A 14708-nucleotide genomic window follows, 5' to 3' on the forward strand; every position below is an offset into this window, starting at 1 on the left:
CTGCCAAATGTATCTACATATGGTGGGTCCTAAACGCATCACTTACCAACATAGCTCTGGTCACCCTTACTAACGACTCTCCTCTGGCTGGGGATACTTCTTGCATTGGGCCTTGGGGGTGGGGGGTGTGTGTTCCTTCCCTACAATCAGCTCTCAGAGCTCTCCTCACTGAACTCTGCAGAGTGTGACTTCAGGTCTCCACCCCTTTTTTGGAACTATCTGACAAATTTTAAATATATTCATCACTTTGTACAGATGTAGAGAAGATAAGACTGCAGATACAGGTACAACGTATGTAGAAGGATTTGTTTAATCTCTGTGTATCACCTGAGGATAGTCGTCCCTTCATTGGGTATATGTAAGCATTTACAACCATTTTAAGAGGGCTTACAGAAGAGAGAGCTTCTGAAGGCTCTGACTACAGTCTTCCACCTACCCTCCCCTGGCATGAAAACTTACCAGTAGCAATGCAGAACGTACAGGGGTTGATTTACTAATGGCAAATAGACTGTGCACTTTGCAAATGCATTTGCTCCAGAGATTAGTAAATGAGGTAGAGCTTCACTTTGCAAAGAATAGCCAATGAGAAGCAGGAAAATAAAAACAAACAGCTTTTTTGCTTTCGTGTGATTGGATGATGGAAGTCAGCAGAGCTTCTGTTCATTTACTAAGCTCAGAAGCAACAGTCTATTTGCCTTTAGTAAATCAACCTCACGGGGGTTATTTACGAAAGGCAAATTCCTCTTTGCACTGAAAGTGAAGTTGGAAGTGCAGTTGCTCCGAATCTGAGGGGTAGATCTGAAATGAGGGGAAGCTCTGCTGATTTTATCATCCAATCATGTGCAAGCTAAAATGCTGTTTTTTATTTTCCTTGTATGCCCCCCTCAGATATACAGTGACTGAACTTCCAAGTGCACTTTCAGTTTCCTTTAGTAAATAAGCCCCACATTGTTGTTTCTCCACTGCCATAGCAAGCTACTTGCTGTGGGGGCACTTGGCAGGGGGAGGGGCCAGAAGTGTCGGCGAGGGACCTGAGAAAAGGAGGATCTGGGCTGCTCTGTGCAAAACCACTGCACAGAGCAGGTAATGTTTGTTATTTTTAAACAGAAAAAAGGACACTGTAGTATCACTTAAACTTTAACATTAATACAAGTTCTGTTCTCTGCAACTGGACTTGGAGCCTCGTTTCACACTAGTTGCGGTGCAAATTCACAGCGAATTCACTACCGATTGCACACTGTATCAAAATCGCAAACCCATTCGTGCAAACTGATTGTGGAGTGTATGTTATGTTAACAAAAACCCCAAAATGGGTTTACAAAAAAACTGTGCGATTTGCAGAATCAGATTGCATTGGTGTTCACTCCCATGTGATCCGGTTCTGGTGCGGACAAAAAGGGTGCTGCACCAGTTTGGTGTGAATGCCACACGATTTGGGCCATACAAATCCATGGCTCAAATAGCACCCCATAGACACTGTATGTAATTCGCACAGGAATGTGAATCTACAAGGGTTTTTTTTTTAACACTACTATTCCTTTATATTTGTTTTTAGAATTTACAAATGTAGAATTTGGATGAAAGGTTTAGCACTGGGAAACACTTTTTGAAAGATAAAGTGCATTTTATATACAACTATATGGATCAGACCAAAATGAGGGACAAATGAGGAGGAAAGAGGGACATTGCTCCAAATCAGGGACAGTTGGGAGCTATATATGCTTTATATCACACTAAAATATCATATAAGAAATTGCAGAATTTCCAGGCAATCAGAATATGAGATCTTATTTTCAATAGCAAAATATGACTTCTAATTTCTTTTAACAGGTTGTGGTGAAAACAAAGACCGAATATGAACGGGATCACAAGAAAGGAAAGTTTCGCCCTCCTAAGATAGCAGAATTTACAATCAGCATCAGTGAAGGAGTGTCTGAAAGGTTCAAGGTAAGTGCTAACTATTGTATATACATTCATTTTTACTGTTATTTTGTATAAATATATATATGCCTTTTTTTCTCAAACAATAGGTGCTGGAACTCAACCACGACCCCCCCCAAAACCCCTCCACCCACACACACCCTCCAAATCACATCAAATAGTGGATTCAGTCAGTCAAATTTCACAAAACAGTAGGAGGGTCTTAAAGGGGCATTAAATACAAGTATTGCATTACATACAGAGTGCAGAGTTCAGGGGGGTTACACACAGAGTGCAGAGCTGTCACTTGTAAAAACAGAAACCAGACTTCTGTGTTTACAAGTGATTGTGCTGTGCAGCCCCTCCCCCCCCCCCCCCCTAGGGTTGCCACCTTTTCTTCAAGCCAAACCCGAACATTTTTGCGGTGCACATCAATTTTTTTGTAGTACACACTATAGCAATGGTCCCCAACCTTTTTGGCACTGGGGACCGGCTGCGTGGAAGAATATTGTGCCAAGGCCCAGCGAGGGACTGGGGGTGATGTACGCACACGCGTGGGGGGGGTAAGCGAATTTTGCTGGCAATTTATCGGACAATAGCTGGTGTTCGGCTGTTGGTACTTCCATCATCATGGCACCATGGTTGGTATGGTGTCAGAATGACTGAAGCGCATTATTTCTTATATTACATTGTAATATGAATGAAATAGTTCAACTCACCATAATGCAGAATCAGTGGGAGCCCTGAGTGTGTCACTTTCCATGTCGCCTGCTACCGGATGAGAAATGCCACTTGTCAGGCTGCCTGTCACCAGTTGAGGAATGCCACTTGCCACATCACCCGCCAGTGCCACCAGATGAGGATTGTCGCTGCATTGGTGACACTGGTTCAGTGGTCTTTCTTAAATGAGGGCAGGAGAGCAGAGATGCGGGGTGGACAGTGAGAGATGATGTCATCTCTCTGCTCCCCGCCGCACCTCTGACATTCTGTATGCTGTGAGGGCGGAAGAGCAGGGATGCTAGGTGGGCGGAGAGAGATGTCATCTCTGCTCACCAGCCCGCTTCTCTTATTCGCCCGCCCGCTTCCCTCTCTGATCTACCGGTGCCTTACAGCCTGCCGCAGTCCGGCTACATAGACGCTACGGCCCGGTAGTGGGCCGCGAACCAGGGGTTGATGACCCCTGCACTATAGGATTGTAAAATATCTTGCGTTACCCAAAAGGAGTAGTAAGAAGGTATGCTATGGTGAACAGTGGCTGTAGCCAAATTGCATTAACAGTGGGGGAGAAGACTTAAAGGGGCATGGTAAAAAACAAAAGCATTAGCGTATACATAAAATATGATTTGATTAATAAAAGAACTGTCAGTGAAAATAGCCTACCTTAAAAGTGGACACTGTCGGCTAGTAGAGCAGAGGACAGTGTCAGTAGGGCAGTGGACGGTGTCAGTAGGGCAGTGGACAGTGTCAGTAGGGCAGTGGACAGTGTCAGTAGGGCAGTGGACAGTGTCAGTAGGGCAGTGGACAGTGTCAGTAGAGAAGTGGACAGTGTCAGTAGAGAAGTGGACAGTGTCAGTAGAGAAGTGGACAGTGTCAGTAGGGCAGTGGACGGTGTCAGTAGGGCAGTGGACGGTGTCAGTAGGGCAGTATATGGTGTCAGTAGAGAAGTGGACAGTGTCAGTAGAGCAGATGACAGTGTCAGTAGGGCAGATGATGGTATCAGCAGGGCAGATGATGGTGTCAGCAGGGCAGATGATGGTGTCAGCAGGGCAGATGATGGTGTCAGCAGGGCAGATGATGGTGTCAGCAGGGCAGATGAAGGTGTCAGTAGGGCAGCGGACGGTGTCAGTAGGGCAGCGGACGGTGTCAGTAGGGCAGCGGACGGTGTCAGTAGGGCAGCGGACGGTGTCAGTAGGGCAGCGGACGGTGTCAGTAGGGCAGCGGACGGTGTCAGTAGGGCAGCGGACAGTGTCAGTAGGGCAGCGGACAGTGTCAGTAGGGCAGCGGACAGTGTCAGTAGAGAAGTGGACAGTGTCAGTAGAGAAGTGGACAGTGTCAGTAGAGAAGTGGACAGTGTCAGTAGGGCAGTGGACGGTGTCAGTAGGGCAGTGGACGGTGTCAGTAGGGCAGTGGACGGTGTCAGTAGGGCAGTATATGGTGTCAGTAGAGAAGTGGACAGTGTCAGTAGAGCAGATGATGGTGTCAGTAGAGCATTGGACAGTGTCAGTAGGGCAGATGATGGTATCAGTAGGGCAGATGATGGTGTCAGCAGGGCAGATGATGGTGTCAGCAGGGCAGATGATGGTGTCAGTAAGGCAGCAGACGGTGTCAGTAGGGCAGCAGACGGTGTCAGTAGGGCAGCAGACGGTGTCAGTAGGGCAGCAGACGGTGTCAGTAGGGCAGCAGACGGTGTCAGTAGGGCAGCGGACGGTGTCAGTAGAGAAGAAGTGGACGGTGTCAGTAGAGCAGCAAACGTTAGTAGGGCAGTGGATGGTGTCAGTAGGGCAGTAAATGGAGTCAGTGGAGCAGTGAACAGAGTCAATAGAGCAGTGGATGGTGTCAGTAGGGCAGTATATGGTGTCAGTAGAGAAGTGGACGGTGTCAGTAGAGCAGTGGACGGTGTCAGTAGAGCAGTGGACGGTGTCAGTAGGGCAGTATATGGTGTCAGTAGAGAAGTGGACGGTGTCAGTAGAGCAGTGGACGGTGTCAGTAGTGTCAGTAGAGCAGTGGACGGTGTCAGTAGAGCAGTGGACGGTGTCGGTAGAGCAGTGGGCGGTGTCGGTAGAGCAGAGGACGGTGTCGGTAGAGCAGAGGACGGTGTCGGTAGAGCAGAGGACGGTGTCGGTAGAGCAGAGGACGGTGTCGGTAGAGCAGAGGACGGTGTCGGTAGAGCAGAGGACGGTGTCGGTAGAGCAGAGGACGGTGTCGGTAGAGCAGAGGACGGTGTCGGTAGAGCAGAGGACGGTGTCGGTAGAGCAGAGGACGGTGTCGGTAGGGCAGTGGACGGTGTCGGTAGGGCAGTGGACGGTGTCGGTAGGGCAGTGGACGGTGTCGGTAGAGCAGTGGACGGTGTCGGTAGGGCAGTGGACGGTGTCGGTAGGGCAGTGGACGGTGTCGGTAGGGCAGTGGACGGTGTCGGTAGGGCAGTGGACGGTGTCGGTAGGGCAGTGGACGGTGTCAGTAGAGCAGTGGATGGTGTCAGTGGAGCAGTAAACGGTTCAGTAGAGCAGTGGACGGTGTCAGTAGAGAAGTGGACGGTGTCAGTAGAGCAGAGGACGGTGTCAGTAGAGCAGAGGACGGTGTCAGTAGAGCAGAGGATGGTGTCAGTAGAGCAGTGGATGGTGTCAGTAGGGCAGTGGATGGTGTCGGTAGAGCAGTGGACGGTGTCGGTAGGGCAGTGGACAGTGTCACCCGGTGAGAACTGTACATATGGATGGTGTATGGGGAAGGGGGGTGTATGGTGGGGGGATGGGGGGTGTATAGTGTATGGTGGGGGGAGGGGGGTGTATGGTGGGGGGAGGGGGATGTATAGTGTATGGTGGGGGGAGGGGGTGTATATATAGTGTATGGGGGTGTATGGTGGGGGAGGGGGGTGTATAGTGTATGGTGGGGGGAGGGTGGAGTATGGTGGGGGAGGGGGGGTGTTAGGTGTATGGTGGGGGAGGGGGGTGTATAGAGTATGGTGGGGGGGAGGGGGGTGTATGGTGGAGGGGTGTATATATAGTGTATGGTGGGTGTATGGTGGGGGAGGGGGGTGTATATATAGTGTATGAGGGTGTATGTATAGTGTATGGTGGTGGGAGGGGTGTATATATAGTGTATGGGGGTGTATGTATAGTGTATGGTGGGGGGAGGGGGGTGTATATATAGTGTATGAGGGTGTATGTATAGTGTATGGTGGTGGGAGGGGTGTATATATAGTGTATGGGGGTGTATGTATAGTGTATGGTGGTGGAGGGGGTGTATATATAGTGTATGGGGGAGTATGGTGGGGGGATGGGGGTGTATAGTGTATGGTGGGGGGAGGGGGGTGTATGGTGGGGGAGGGGGGGTGTATATATAGTGTATCGAGGGTGTATAGTGTATGGTGGGGGGAGGGGGGTGTATATATAGTGTATGGGGGTGTATGTATAGTGTATGGTGGGAGGAGGGGGTGTATATATAGTGTATGGGGGTGTATGGTGGGGGGATGGGGGGTGTATAGTGTATGGTGGGGGAGGGGGGTGTATATATAATGTATGGGGGTGTATGTATAGTGTATGGTGGGGGGAGGGGTGTATATATAGTGTATGGGGGTGTATGGTGGGGAGGGGGGTGTATAGTGTATGGTGGGGGGATGGGGGGTGTATATATAGTGTATGGGGATGTATGTATAGTGTATGGTGGTGGAGGGGGTGTATATATAGTGTATGGGGGTGTATGGTGGTGGAGGGGGTGTATAGTGCATGGTGGGGGGAGGGGGGTGTATGGTGGGGGAGGGGGGGGTGTATATATAGTGTATGGGGGTGTATGTATAGTGTATGGTGGGAGGAGGGGGTGTATATATAGTGTATGGGGGTGTATGGTGGGGGAGGGGGGTGTATAGTGTATGGTGGGAGGATGGGGGGTGTATAGTGTATGGTGGGGGGGGGAGGGGTGTATATATAGTGTATGGGGGTGTATGGTGGGGGGATGGGGGGTGTATAGTGTATGGTGGGGGGGAGGAAGGTGTATGGTGGGGGAGGGGGGTGTACAGTGTATGGTGGGGGAGGGGGGTGTATAGTGTATGGTGGAAGGAGGGGGGTGTATGGTGGGGGAGGGGGGTGTATAGTGTATGGTGGGGGGAGGGGGGTGTATGGTGGGGGAGGGGGGTGTATAGTGTATGGTGGGGGGAGGGGGGTGTATGGTGGGGTAGGGGGGTGTATATATAGTGTATGGAGGGTGTATAGTGTATGGTGGGGGGAGGGGGTGTATATATAGTGTATGGTGGGAGGAGGGGTGTATATATAGTGTATGGGGTGTTATAGTGTATGGTGGGAGGATGGGGGGTGTATAGTGTATGGTGGGGGGGGGGAGGGGTGTATGGTGGGGGAGGGGGGGTGTATAGTGGGGGAAGGGGGGTGTATATATAGTGTATGGGGGTGTATGGTGGGGGGGATGGGGGGTGTATAGTGTATGGTGGGGGGGAGGAGGGTGTATGGTGGGGAGGGGGTGTATGGTGGAAGGAGGAGGGGGGGGTTAGATTACTTTGTAATTCTGACATGGAAAAACTTACCTTACAAGCTTGTCTGCAGTCCCAGCGTGATCTCTTCACACATTTCAGAGCAGCAGGGAATAGGAGGCTCCGCCCACCTCCTTGTCCCTTCTGCAGCCAGCCAGGGGATTGGAGGAGAGCACCATGGAGCTCCGCCTCTGCATCCCACGACTCCTGTCCCACACTCAGACAGCTGAGCACTAGCAGAAGTCAAGCAGTGCTGCACCCGAGCGGACCCGAAATCGAGGAGACACGGCCGCCACTGCACTAATGACACTGGCGGGTCTGAAGTGAATAATGTGCCTGGGTCTCAGGTGGTCAGAGACCCGGGCACAAGTTTCAAAACCGTACTGTCCGGGTGAATCCCGGACAGGTGGCAACCCTTTTTCACCCCCCCCTTTCCAAATTCTGTAAGAGGAGATAACCCCCACTGTTTTGTGCTACCTGAGTGCCACACATTGTTAGTTCTTTCTGGGAATTAACATTATCTGTGCATAAAAAAAAGTAAAACTTAAAACTGAAAGGAAAAAAGTTAAGTGCTTATATTTCTTACTCTGGCTTGTTGCATCATATAATTTGCTGTAAAATTGTATGTAGCACAGCCCCCTTGGGGACTGCTGACAATTACCTGTTCATCTGCACGCCCATGACCAAGCGAACCGTCCAACCCACCTGACACTCTAGGTTCAGACATCCTGTTAACCAGGGATGGACTGGCCATCGTGACTAATGGGAGATTCCCGGTGGGCCGATGGCTCAGTGTGGCCCGGTTTCAGTCGCATCTGTGGTGCATGTCGATCTACCCATCAACTGCCGACGGCTGGCGCCTGATGGGTAGATCGAGATTTAGCCAGTATGCAGAGTAGTGTGGGAAGAATCTGTGTATAATATGTTCTCTCTCTCTCTCATTTCACGCAGCGCTGCTTGCTCCCTGGCGGCCCCTCCTCTCTTCTCGTCTATCCCCATTGGCTTGTAAGATTATCTGGGATAGACGAGAAGAGATAAGGGGCCTCCGGGGAGCGAGCACGCTGCGTGACATGAGAGAGAGAGAGAGAACATATTACAGACAGATGCTTCCTGTGCTACTCTGCATACTGGTTAGTAATATCTCCTGATGTGCCCTGATGATGTTCCCTATAATGTGCCCCCTGATGTGCCCTATAATGTGTCCCATCATGTGCCCTATAATGTGCCCCATCATGTGCCCTATAATGTGCCCCATCATGTGTCCCATGCCCTGATGTGCTATGTGCCCCCATACCCTGTGCCCTAATGTGCCCCGTGCCTTTATGTGCTATGTGCCCCAATGTGCCCCGTAATGTGCCCTGATGTGCCCCATAATGTGCCCTGATGTGCCATAATGTGCCCTGATATGCCCCGAGCCCTGATGTGCCCCGATGTGCCATGTGCCCCATGCCCTGATGTGCCATGTGCCCCATACCCTGATGTGCTATGTGCCATGTGCCCTGATGTGCTATGTGCCCTGTGGCCTGATGGGCCATGTGGCCTGATGTGCCCCATGCCCTGATGTGCCCTGTCCCCTGATGTTCTGTGTCATGATGTCCTGTACCCTGATGTACTGTGCCCTGTACTATAACCTGTGCCCTGATGTCCTGTACCCTAATATGTTGTGCCCTGATGTGCAGGGCTCTGTACCCTGATGTGCTGTGCCCCGTACCCTGATGTGGCCTGGTATGTTGTACCCTGATGTGCCTTGGGCCCTGATGTGCTGGGCTCTGAATGAGGATGCAACACAGGGAGGGCACAATACAGGGGGTTAAGAGGGCAGGGTTCAGACACATTACATGCAGAGTGTAGGGTTTAGGCACAGAACATACAGAGTGCAGAGTTTAGGGTCCATTACATACAGAGTGCAGGGCACATTACATGTAGAGTGTAGGGTTTAGGCACAGAACATACAGAGTGCAGGGTTTAGGGCACATTACATGCAAAGTGCGGGGTTCAGGGACAGAACATGCAGAGTCCAGGGTTTAGGGTCCATTACATATAGAGTGCAGGGCACATTAAATGCAGAGTGCAGGGTTCAGGAACAGAACATGCAGAGTGCAGGGTTCAGGGCCCATTACATACAGAATGCAGGGCACATTACACGCAGAGTGCAGGGTTCAGTTCTCCTCCACCACTCCTTTCCACTGTATTCTGATCCCCCATGCACCCTTCCTCAGCTCTGACTCGTGCTCACACCTCCTCTACTGCCTTCATCTTCTCCCCCCTCCCTTAAAAGCTACATCGTGCACATGCCTTACCATTTGTTGTACTAATGTAAAGTACCTGGCCGGTTCTTACACAGACATCCCCCACTGCAAGCGCTGCCTCTCTGCAGCCAGATCATCTGGGAGCGTCGGCATTCAGGCATAATTTTCAGGTCAGAGAAAGTGCAGCCTACCTTCTGAGGCCCCCCTCCTACCTCTGACCGTACTAGCTGAGACACCAGGATCTCCCTTGTCACTGCACTCAGGGAAACAAGCTATTAAAACCCCCCAATCCTAGTACAGATGTAGCAGACAGGCTGCCACGGATGTGTCCAGTTCACGTCACTTCCGGTATCAGGTTAGGGTATCGGTGCATTTTTGCGAGTACCGATACTCACAGAAATGCCTAGTATCAGCATCGATACCAGTATCGGCATCGGTGCAACCCTAGTTTGCAGTTTTGTCATACTCTTTTTATTTTCGGATGATGGATTGAACTCTAACTCTGTGAGATGTTCAAGCGCTTGGGATATTTTCTATAACCTAACCCTGCTTTATACTTCTCCACAACTTTATCTCTGACCTGTCTTGTGTGTTCCTTGGCCTTCATGATGCCGTTTCACTAAGGTTCTCTAACAAACCTCTGAGGTCTTCACAGAACAGATTTTAGAAACTAGATTTTAGTTAGGGGTATCAGAGTAAAGGCGGGCTGAATACAAATGCACACCACACTTTTCAGGTATTTATCTGGAAAAAAATAATTTTCCTTCCACCTCACAATTAGGTGCCACTTTGTGTTGGTCTATCACATAAAATCCCAATAAAATACACTTACGTTTTTGGTTATAACATGACAACATGTGGACAATTTCAAGGGGTATGAATACTTTTTCAAGGCATTATATTAAACTATCCTTGTCCTCCACAGAGATATTCCACCCTCAGCCCAGACACACAGTCTACAGGTTCAGCACTTGGAGTGAAGCTCAGTTTAGTAGCAGTCTCTGCCCCCTCCAAGTCCCAAGTTCCACCAAGGCTGGCCATACATGGTTAGAAAATCTTTAGAAAAAACAGATGTGTTTGATAAAGATCTGTTGCCCCCACAGCTGCTTGCTGTGGGGGCCCTCAGCAGGAGGGAGGGGCCAGGAGCACAGAAGAGGCACCCGAGAAGAGGAGGATCTGGGCTGCTCTATGCAAACCAACTGCACAGAGCAGGTAAGTATAAAATGTTTGTTATTTTTAAATGAAATAAAATAAGATTTTGGTGTAACTCTGTTACACCACGTGTGCCTACAGGTACTATAATAAGGCTTACTTGCAGGTACTGTGAGTAACTTCTAAACTTGTACTGCTTAGGAGATATTCAGACTGCATGCAGCCGGTGAGGTTGCCGATGCATGCGATCTGAAAGTGCGGTGTTCCGTCAGATTAAGTGACCCATTAAATCTTGTAACAGAAGTGACGTTTCATCACGGCCATCTTGGTACACTCCGCACTTGGCCACACTAAAGACCCATACACACTATCAGATTCTTTGCTGATTTTTTCCTTCGGATTTACTAAAACCATATAATATGAGGTTAAACCTTAGGAGTTTCAATTTGTATGCAATCAGGCAGGCCCTTGCACTACATGGTTTTGGTAAATCTGAAGACAAAAATCAGCAGAAAATCTGATAGTGTGTATGGGGCTTAAGCCTACAGTCTGAAGTCACCAAGCGGACATCTTTTTACACCCACGAAGTCTTGCATTTCACACTTATTTTTAAAATAAAAAGGGTAAAACGGCACTGAGACCTAAAAATAATATTTCATGATTAAAAAAAATAATAATAATTAATAAAGAAAAATTCAATATCAATGACAAATTGAATAATAGTTATTGAAAAAAATAACTGTGAATGTATAAAAAATGATCATAAGGCTGCTGCTTCACTGTGGGATACACACACAATAAAGATGGAAACAAAAAAGTACTGCGCCAACAAAAAACCAAACAACAACCAGTACTATAGAGTCCCTGACTCATTAAATAAATAAAAGTCCATAGTGAGAGAGTTTTTGTGTTGAAGAAAAAGCCGATCGCACCACAGTGATTCCACACTTTCTTATTGCTACTGTGCCCAGCATCAAAACAACATCAAAACAGTGTCATGGAGTTCTATATACTATATTTCACAATAAAAGCTCAGTTTACTGGTAAAAATATAAGTGTGACATACAAGACTTCAGTGGGTGTTTAACCACCTCAATACAGTGCACTTACACCCCCTTCCTGACCAGACCAATTTTCAGCTTTCAGCGCTCTTACGGTTTGAATGACAATTACTCAGTCATGCAACACTGTACCCGTATGAAACACGATCGGTGTGTGAGGAGGAGAACCCGGTAACATCTCGTTACCGCGGTTTGTTTACATTTTAGTGATCGGCTGTGAAAGGATCACAGCCGATCACATGGGTAAACAGCCGGCCAATGGCTGTTTACCAGCATCGGTGACGAGCAGTGTTCCCGGGGAACATGCCGCCACCGACGTGCAAGAGCAGCGCGCTCGCGATCGCGCGCATGCGCCGTGCACAGTGGGGGTGTGACCATCTGTGATCGGCTGTGACTTCATCATGGCCTATCACGTGGTAAACAGCCATAACCAATGGCTGTTTACCCCCTTCGGTGGCGAGCGGTGTCTCCATGACACGCCGCCACCGAAGAAACAGGGATGCGTGCGCACGATCGCGCGCATTCCCTGTTTAAATGGGAGGCCGTCATATGACGGCCTCCCGCCACAATAGGTGCACCGCCTGGCCGTCATTTGACTGCCGGCGGTCAGAAAGTAGTTAAAGATGTCCACTTGGAGACTTCAGACTGTAGGCTTTGTGTGGCTGAGTGTGGGGTGTACCAAGATGGCCGTGATGGAATGTCACTTCCGTTACGCAATCTGACGGGTTGAGAAATGGTGTGTGATACTGCGCCACGGAGTATATAAAAGTGAAAGATAAAAATAAATATTCTAGAGAGGAATTGCTGCTTCTACAAATTGCTACCACCGAAAGTGGAGCAAAGAAAATGAATAGTAGGGTGTAGATGTGGCGCTAAACCTCTAGTTTGTACAGGCATACCCCACTTTTAAGTACACAATGGGGTTTATTTACTAAAGCTGGAAAGTGCAAAATCAGGCTCACTTCTGCATATAAACCAATGAGCTTCCAGGTTTTAAAACCAAACCTTAATTGAAAAGGCTGGGGTTAGAAGCTAATTTTGTGCAGAAGTGAGCCTGATTTTGCACTTTCCAGCTTTAGTAAATAAACCCCATTGTGTACTTAAAAGTGGGGTATGCCTGTAAAGGTATTGTATATTAATATAAACTGGGTGATACCCTTTCACACTGACGATCCGTTCAGATCCGCCTTTTTTCAGGCGGACCTGAATGGATGCTCCATAGAGGTCTATGGAGCGTCGAATGTAAGTGGTGACATGCCCGCTGACATCCGACCCGCTCCGATCCGAAAAAGTGTGACGGAGGAAAAAGCTATTTTTCCAACCATCATCGGATTGGATCGGACACTGCGGTCCGTCGTCACCCGATCTCCCATAGGGGAGAGCGGCGCTGTGACAGGTCAGTCCCTGTGCAGTGTGCAGAGACGGACCTGTCATCCTCCTGCTCGGCGCTGAACAAGCGGATAGCCACAGGGTGGATCACCACTGATCCGCCCCGTGTGAAAGGACCCTTTATGTGAATAAATTGAGACCGAGTGATGGAAACTTAAGACTGTAGCGAAATCCCTTGACTGGATCCTATTTTAAATAAAAAAATGAAAAATTTTCCAAAGTAGGAAAAATAAATAATGAAAATTAAAATAAAATGCTGCTGTGTTACACCCTCTGTCTGGTGTGTGAGATTGCTACCTACTTTAAAAATAATCCGATCAGTTGCCTCATCTGACGGAACACCGGCATACAGTGTGTAAATGGCACATGCGTGGGAGTGACGCCATTGCTCCCCCAGCCACTCATGTAGCTGGAGGCCGCGAACCGGGAAGGAAGACCAGGGAAAGATGGAGGCCCTCTCTGCAGTGAAACCACAGTGCTGGAGGGCTTCTTTTTTAGGTAAGTCTGTGTGATGCATGCTAGCACATTATGACATTGCCTTATAGGGAATTTTTCTCTTTATTATCCAACTGCATTTACTACCGCTTTAATATCACTTTAACTCTCCCCTCTACCCAGACTGACAATGCTGCTGTCTGCTGTGTCCGCTGTGCTCCTTCATCCAGAGTGGGAGCACTCCAGTCTAATGCAAGATTTCTAAAAGTGAAGCAATCAAAACTAAAATAAAGACAGTCCTTCAAACTTCTGCAGCGCTGCTGAAGTTTGAAAGTCCATCTTTATTTTAATTTTAGTTTTGATTGCTTCCCTTTTAGAAATGTTGGTTTATACTATAGCAGCTGCTTTATTACTACATTAGTATATTTTCTTAAAGAGGAAGTAAACCCATCAGGGTTTACTTCCTCTTTGTCTACCTGCAAAGCATAATGGGCTACTATGCATCCCATAGTAGCCCATTATGTGTCACTTATGTCACCGCTGTCCCCTGTCCATCTTCTTCCGGGTATCGCTTCTCCGGCCACTCACAGCGCCAGAGCAGCGATGACGTCACTCCCGCGCATGTGTATGGGAGCCGCCACTAATGGCATATCGCCGTTAGCAGCTGCATGGTCAGTGCGCCCGCGCGCCGCTGTCTACGGCGCATGCGCCCTAGACAGCGGTGCCTGTCTTTTTGTAAATAGCTCCTAAACCGTGTATGTTTAGGAGATATTTCTTGGACCTACAGGTAAGCCTTAATCTAGGCTTACCTGTAGGTCAAAGTGGTCTGTAAGGGTTTACAACCACTTTAAAGTGGAAGTAAACCCTTCTATCGTTTTCAGTCAAGGAAGCTGTCATCTTGGCCTCTAATGATTCTTCAACTACGATAATGCCGCACATGTGATCAGTTATGAAACCAGACATTGGATGATTTGAAAGTTTGGTTGAGAGCACAACCAGTGTGAAAGTTAGCATTTCCGGCATGCCGGGAATGTAAGTTTTTTTTTTAAACTGGGTTTAGACCCGCTTTAAGTGCCGGATAAGTGATCTTTTGAGAACTTCCGTGTTGTTACTTTAAGGCCGCGTACACACGTACACACCAACTAAGTTCGGCAGACAATCCGACAGACAGTCCGTTCAAAATTTGAATGAACGGACTTGACCACACACGATGAGCAGACAGTCCGCTGAAAGCGTGCGCGATGACGTGTACAGCACGTACGACGGGACTAGAAAAACGACGTCCAATACACTGCAATGCAACCT

General features: G+C 48.7%; 1 protein-coding gene across 1 annotated transcript in view; it reads left to right on the forward strand.

The window, feature by feature from the left end:
* The window catches only part of NSG1 (neuronal vesicle trafficking associated 1), a 186336-nt gene that overhangs the window by 36323 nt on the left and 135305 nt on the right, over positions 1–14708 (forward strand). The window contains exon 3 of the mRNA XM_077477793.1: positions 1831–1947. Coding sequence (XP_077333919.1) covers positions 1831–1947 — 117 coding nt within the window. The remainder of the gene's footprint in view (positions 1–1830; positions 1948–14708) is intronic.

Source organism: Lithobates pipiens, unplaced genomic scaffold (assembly GCF_037356315.1).
Source record: "Lithobates pipiens isolate NorthernLeopardFrog02 unplaced genomic scaffold, aLitPip1_a1.2 Scaffold_13, whole genome shotgun sequence".
Classification (NCBI taxonomy): domain Eukaryota; kingdom Metazoa; phylum Chordata; class Amphibia; order Anura; family Ranidae; genus Lithobates; species Lithobates pipiens.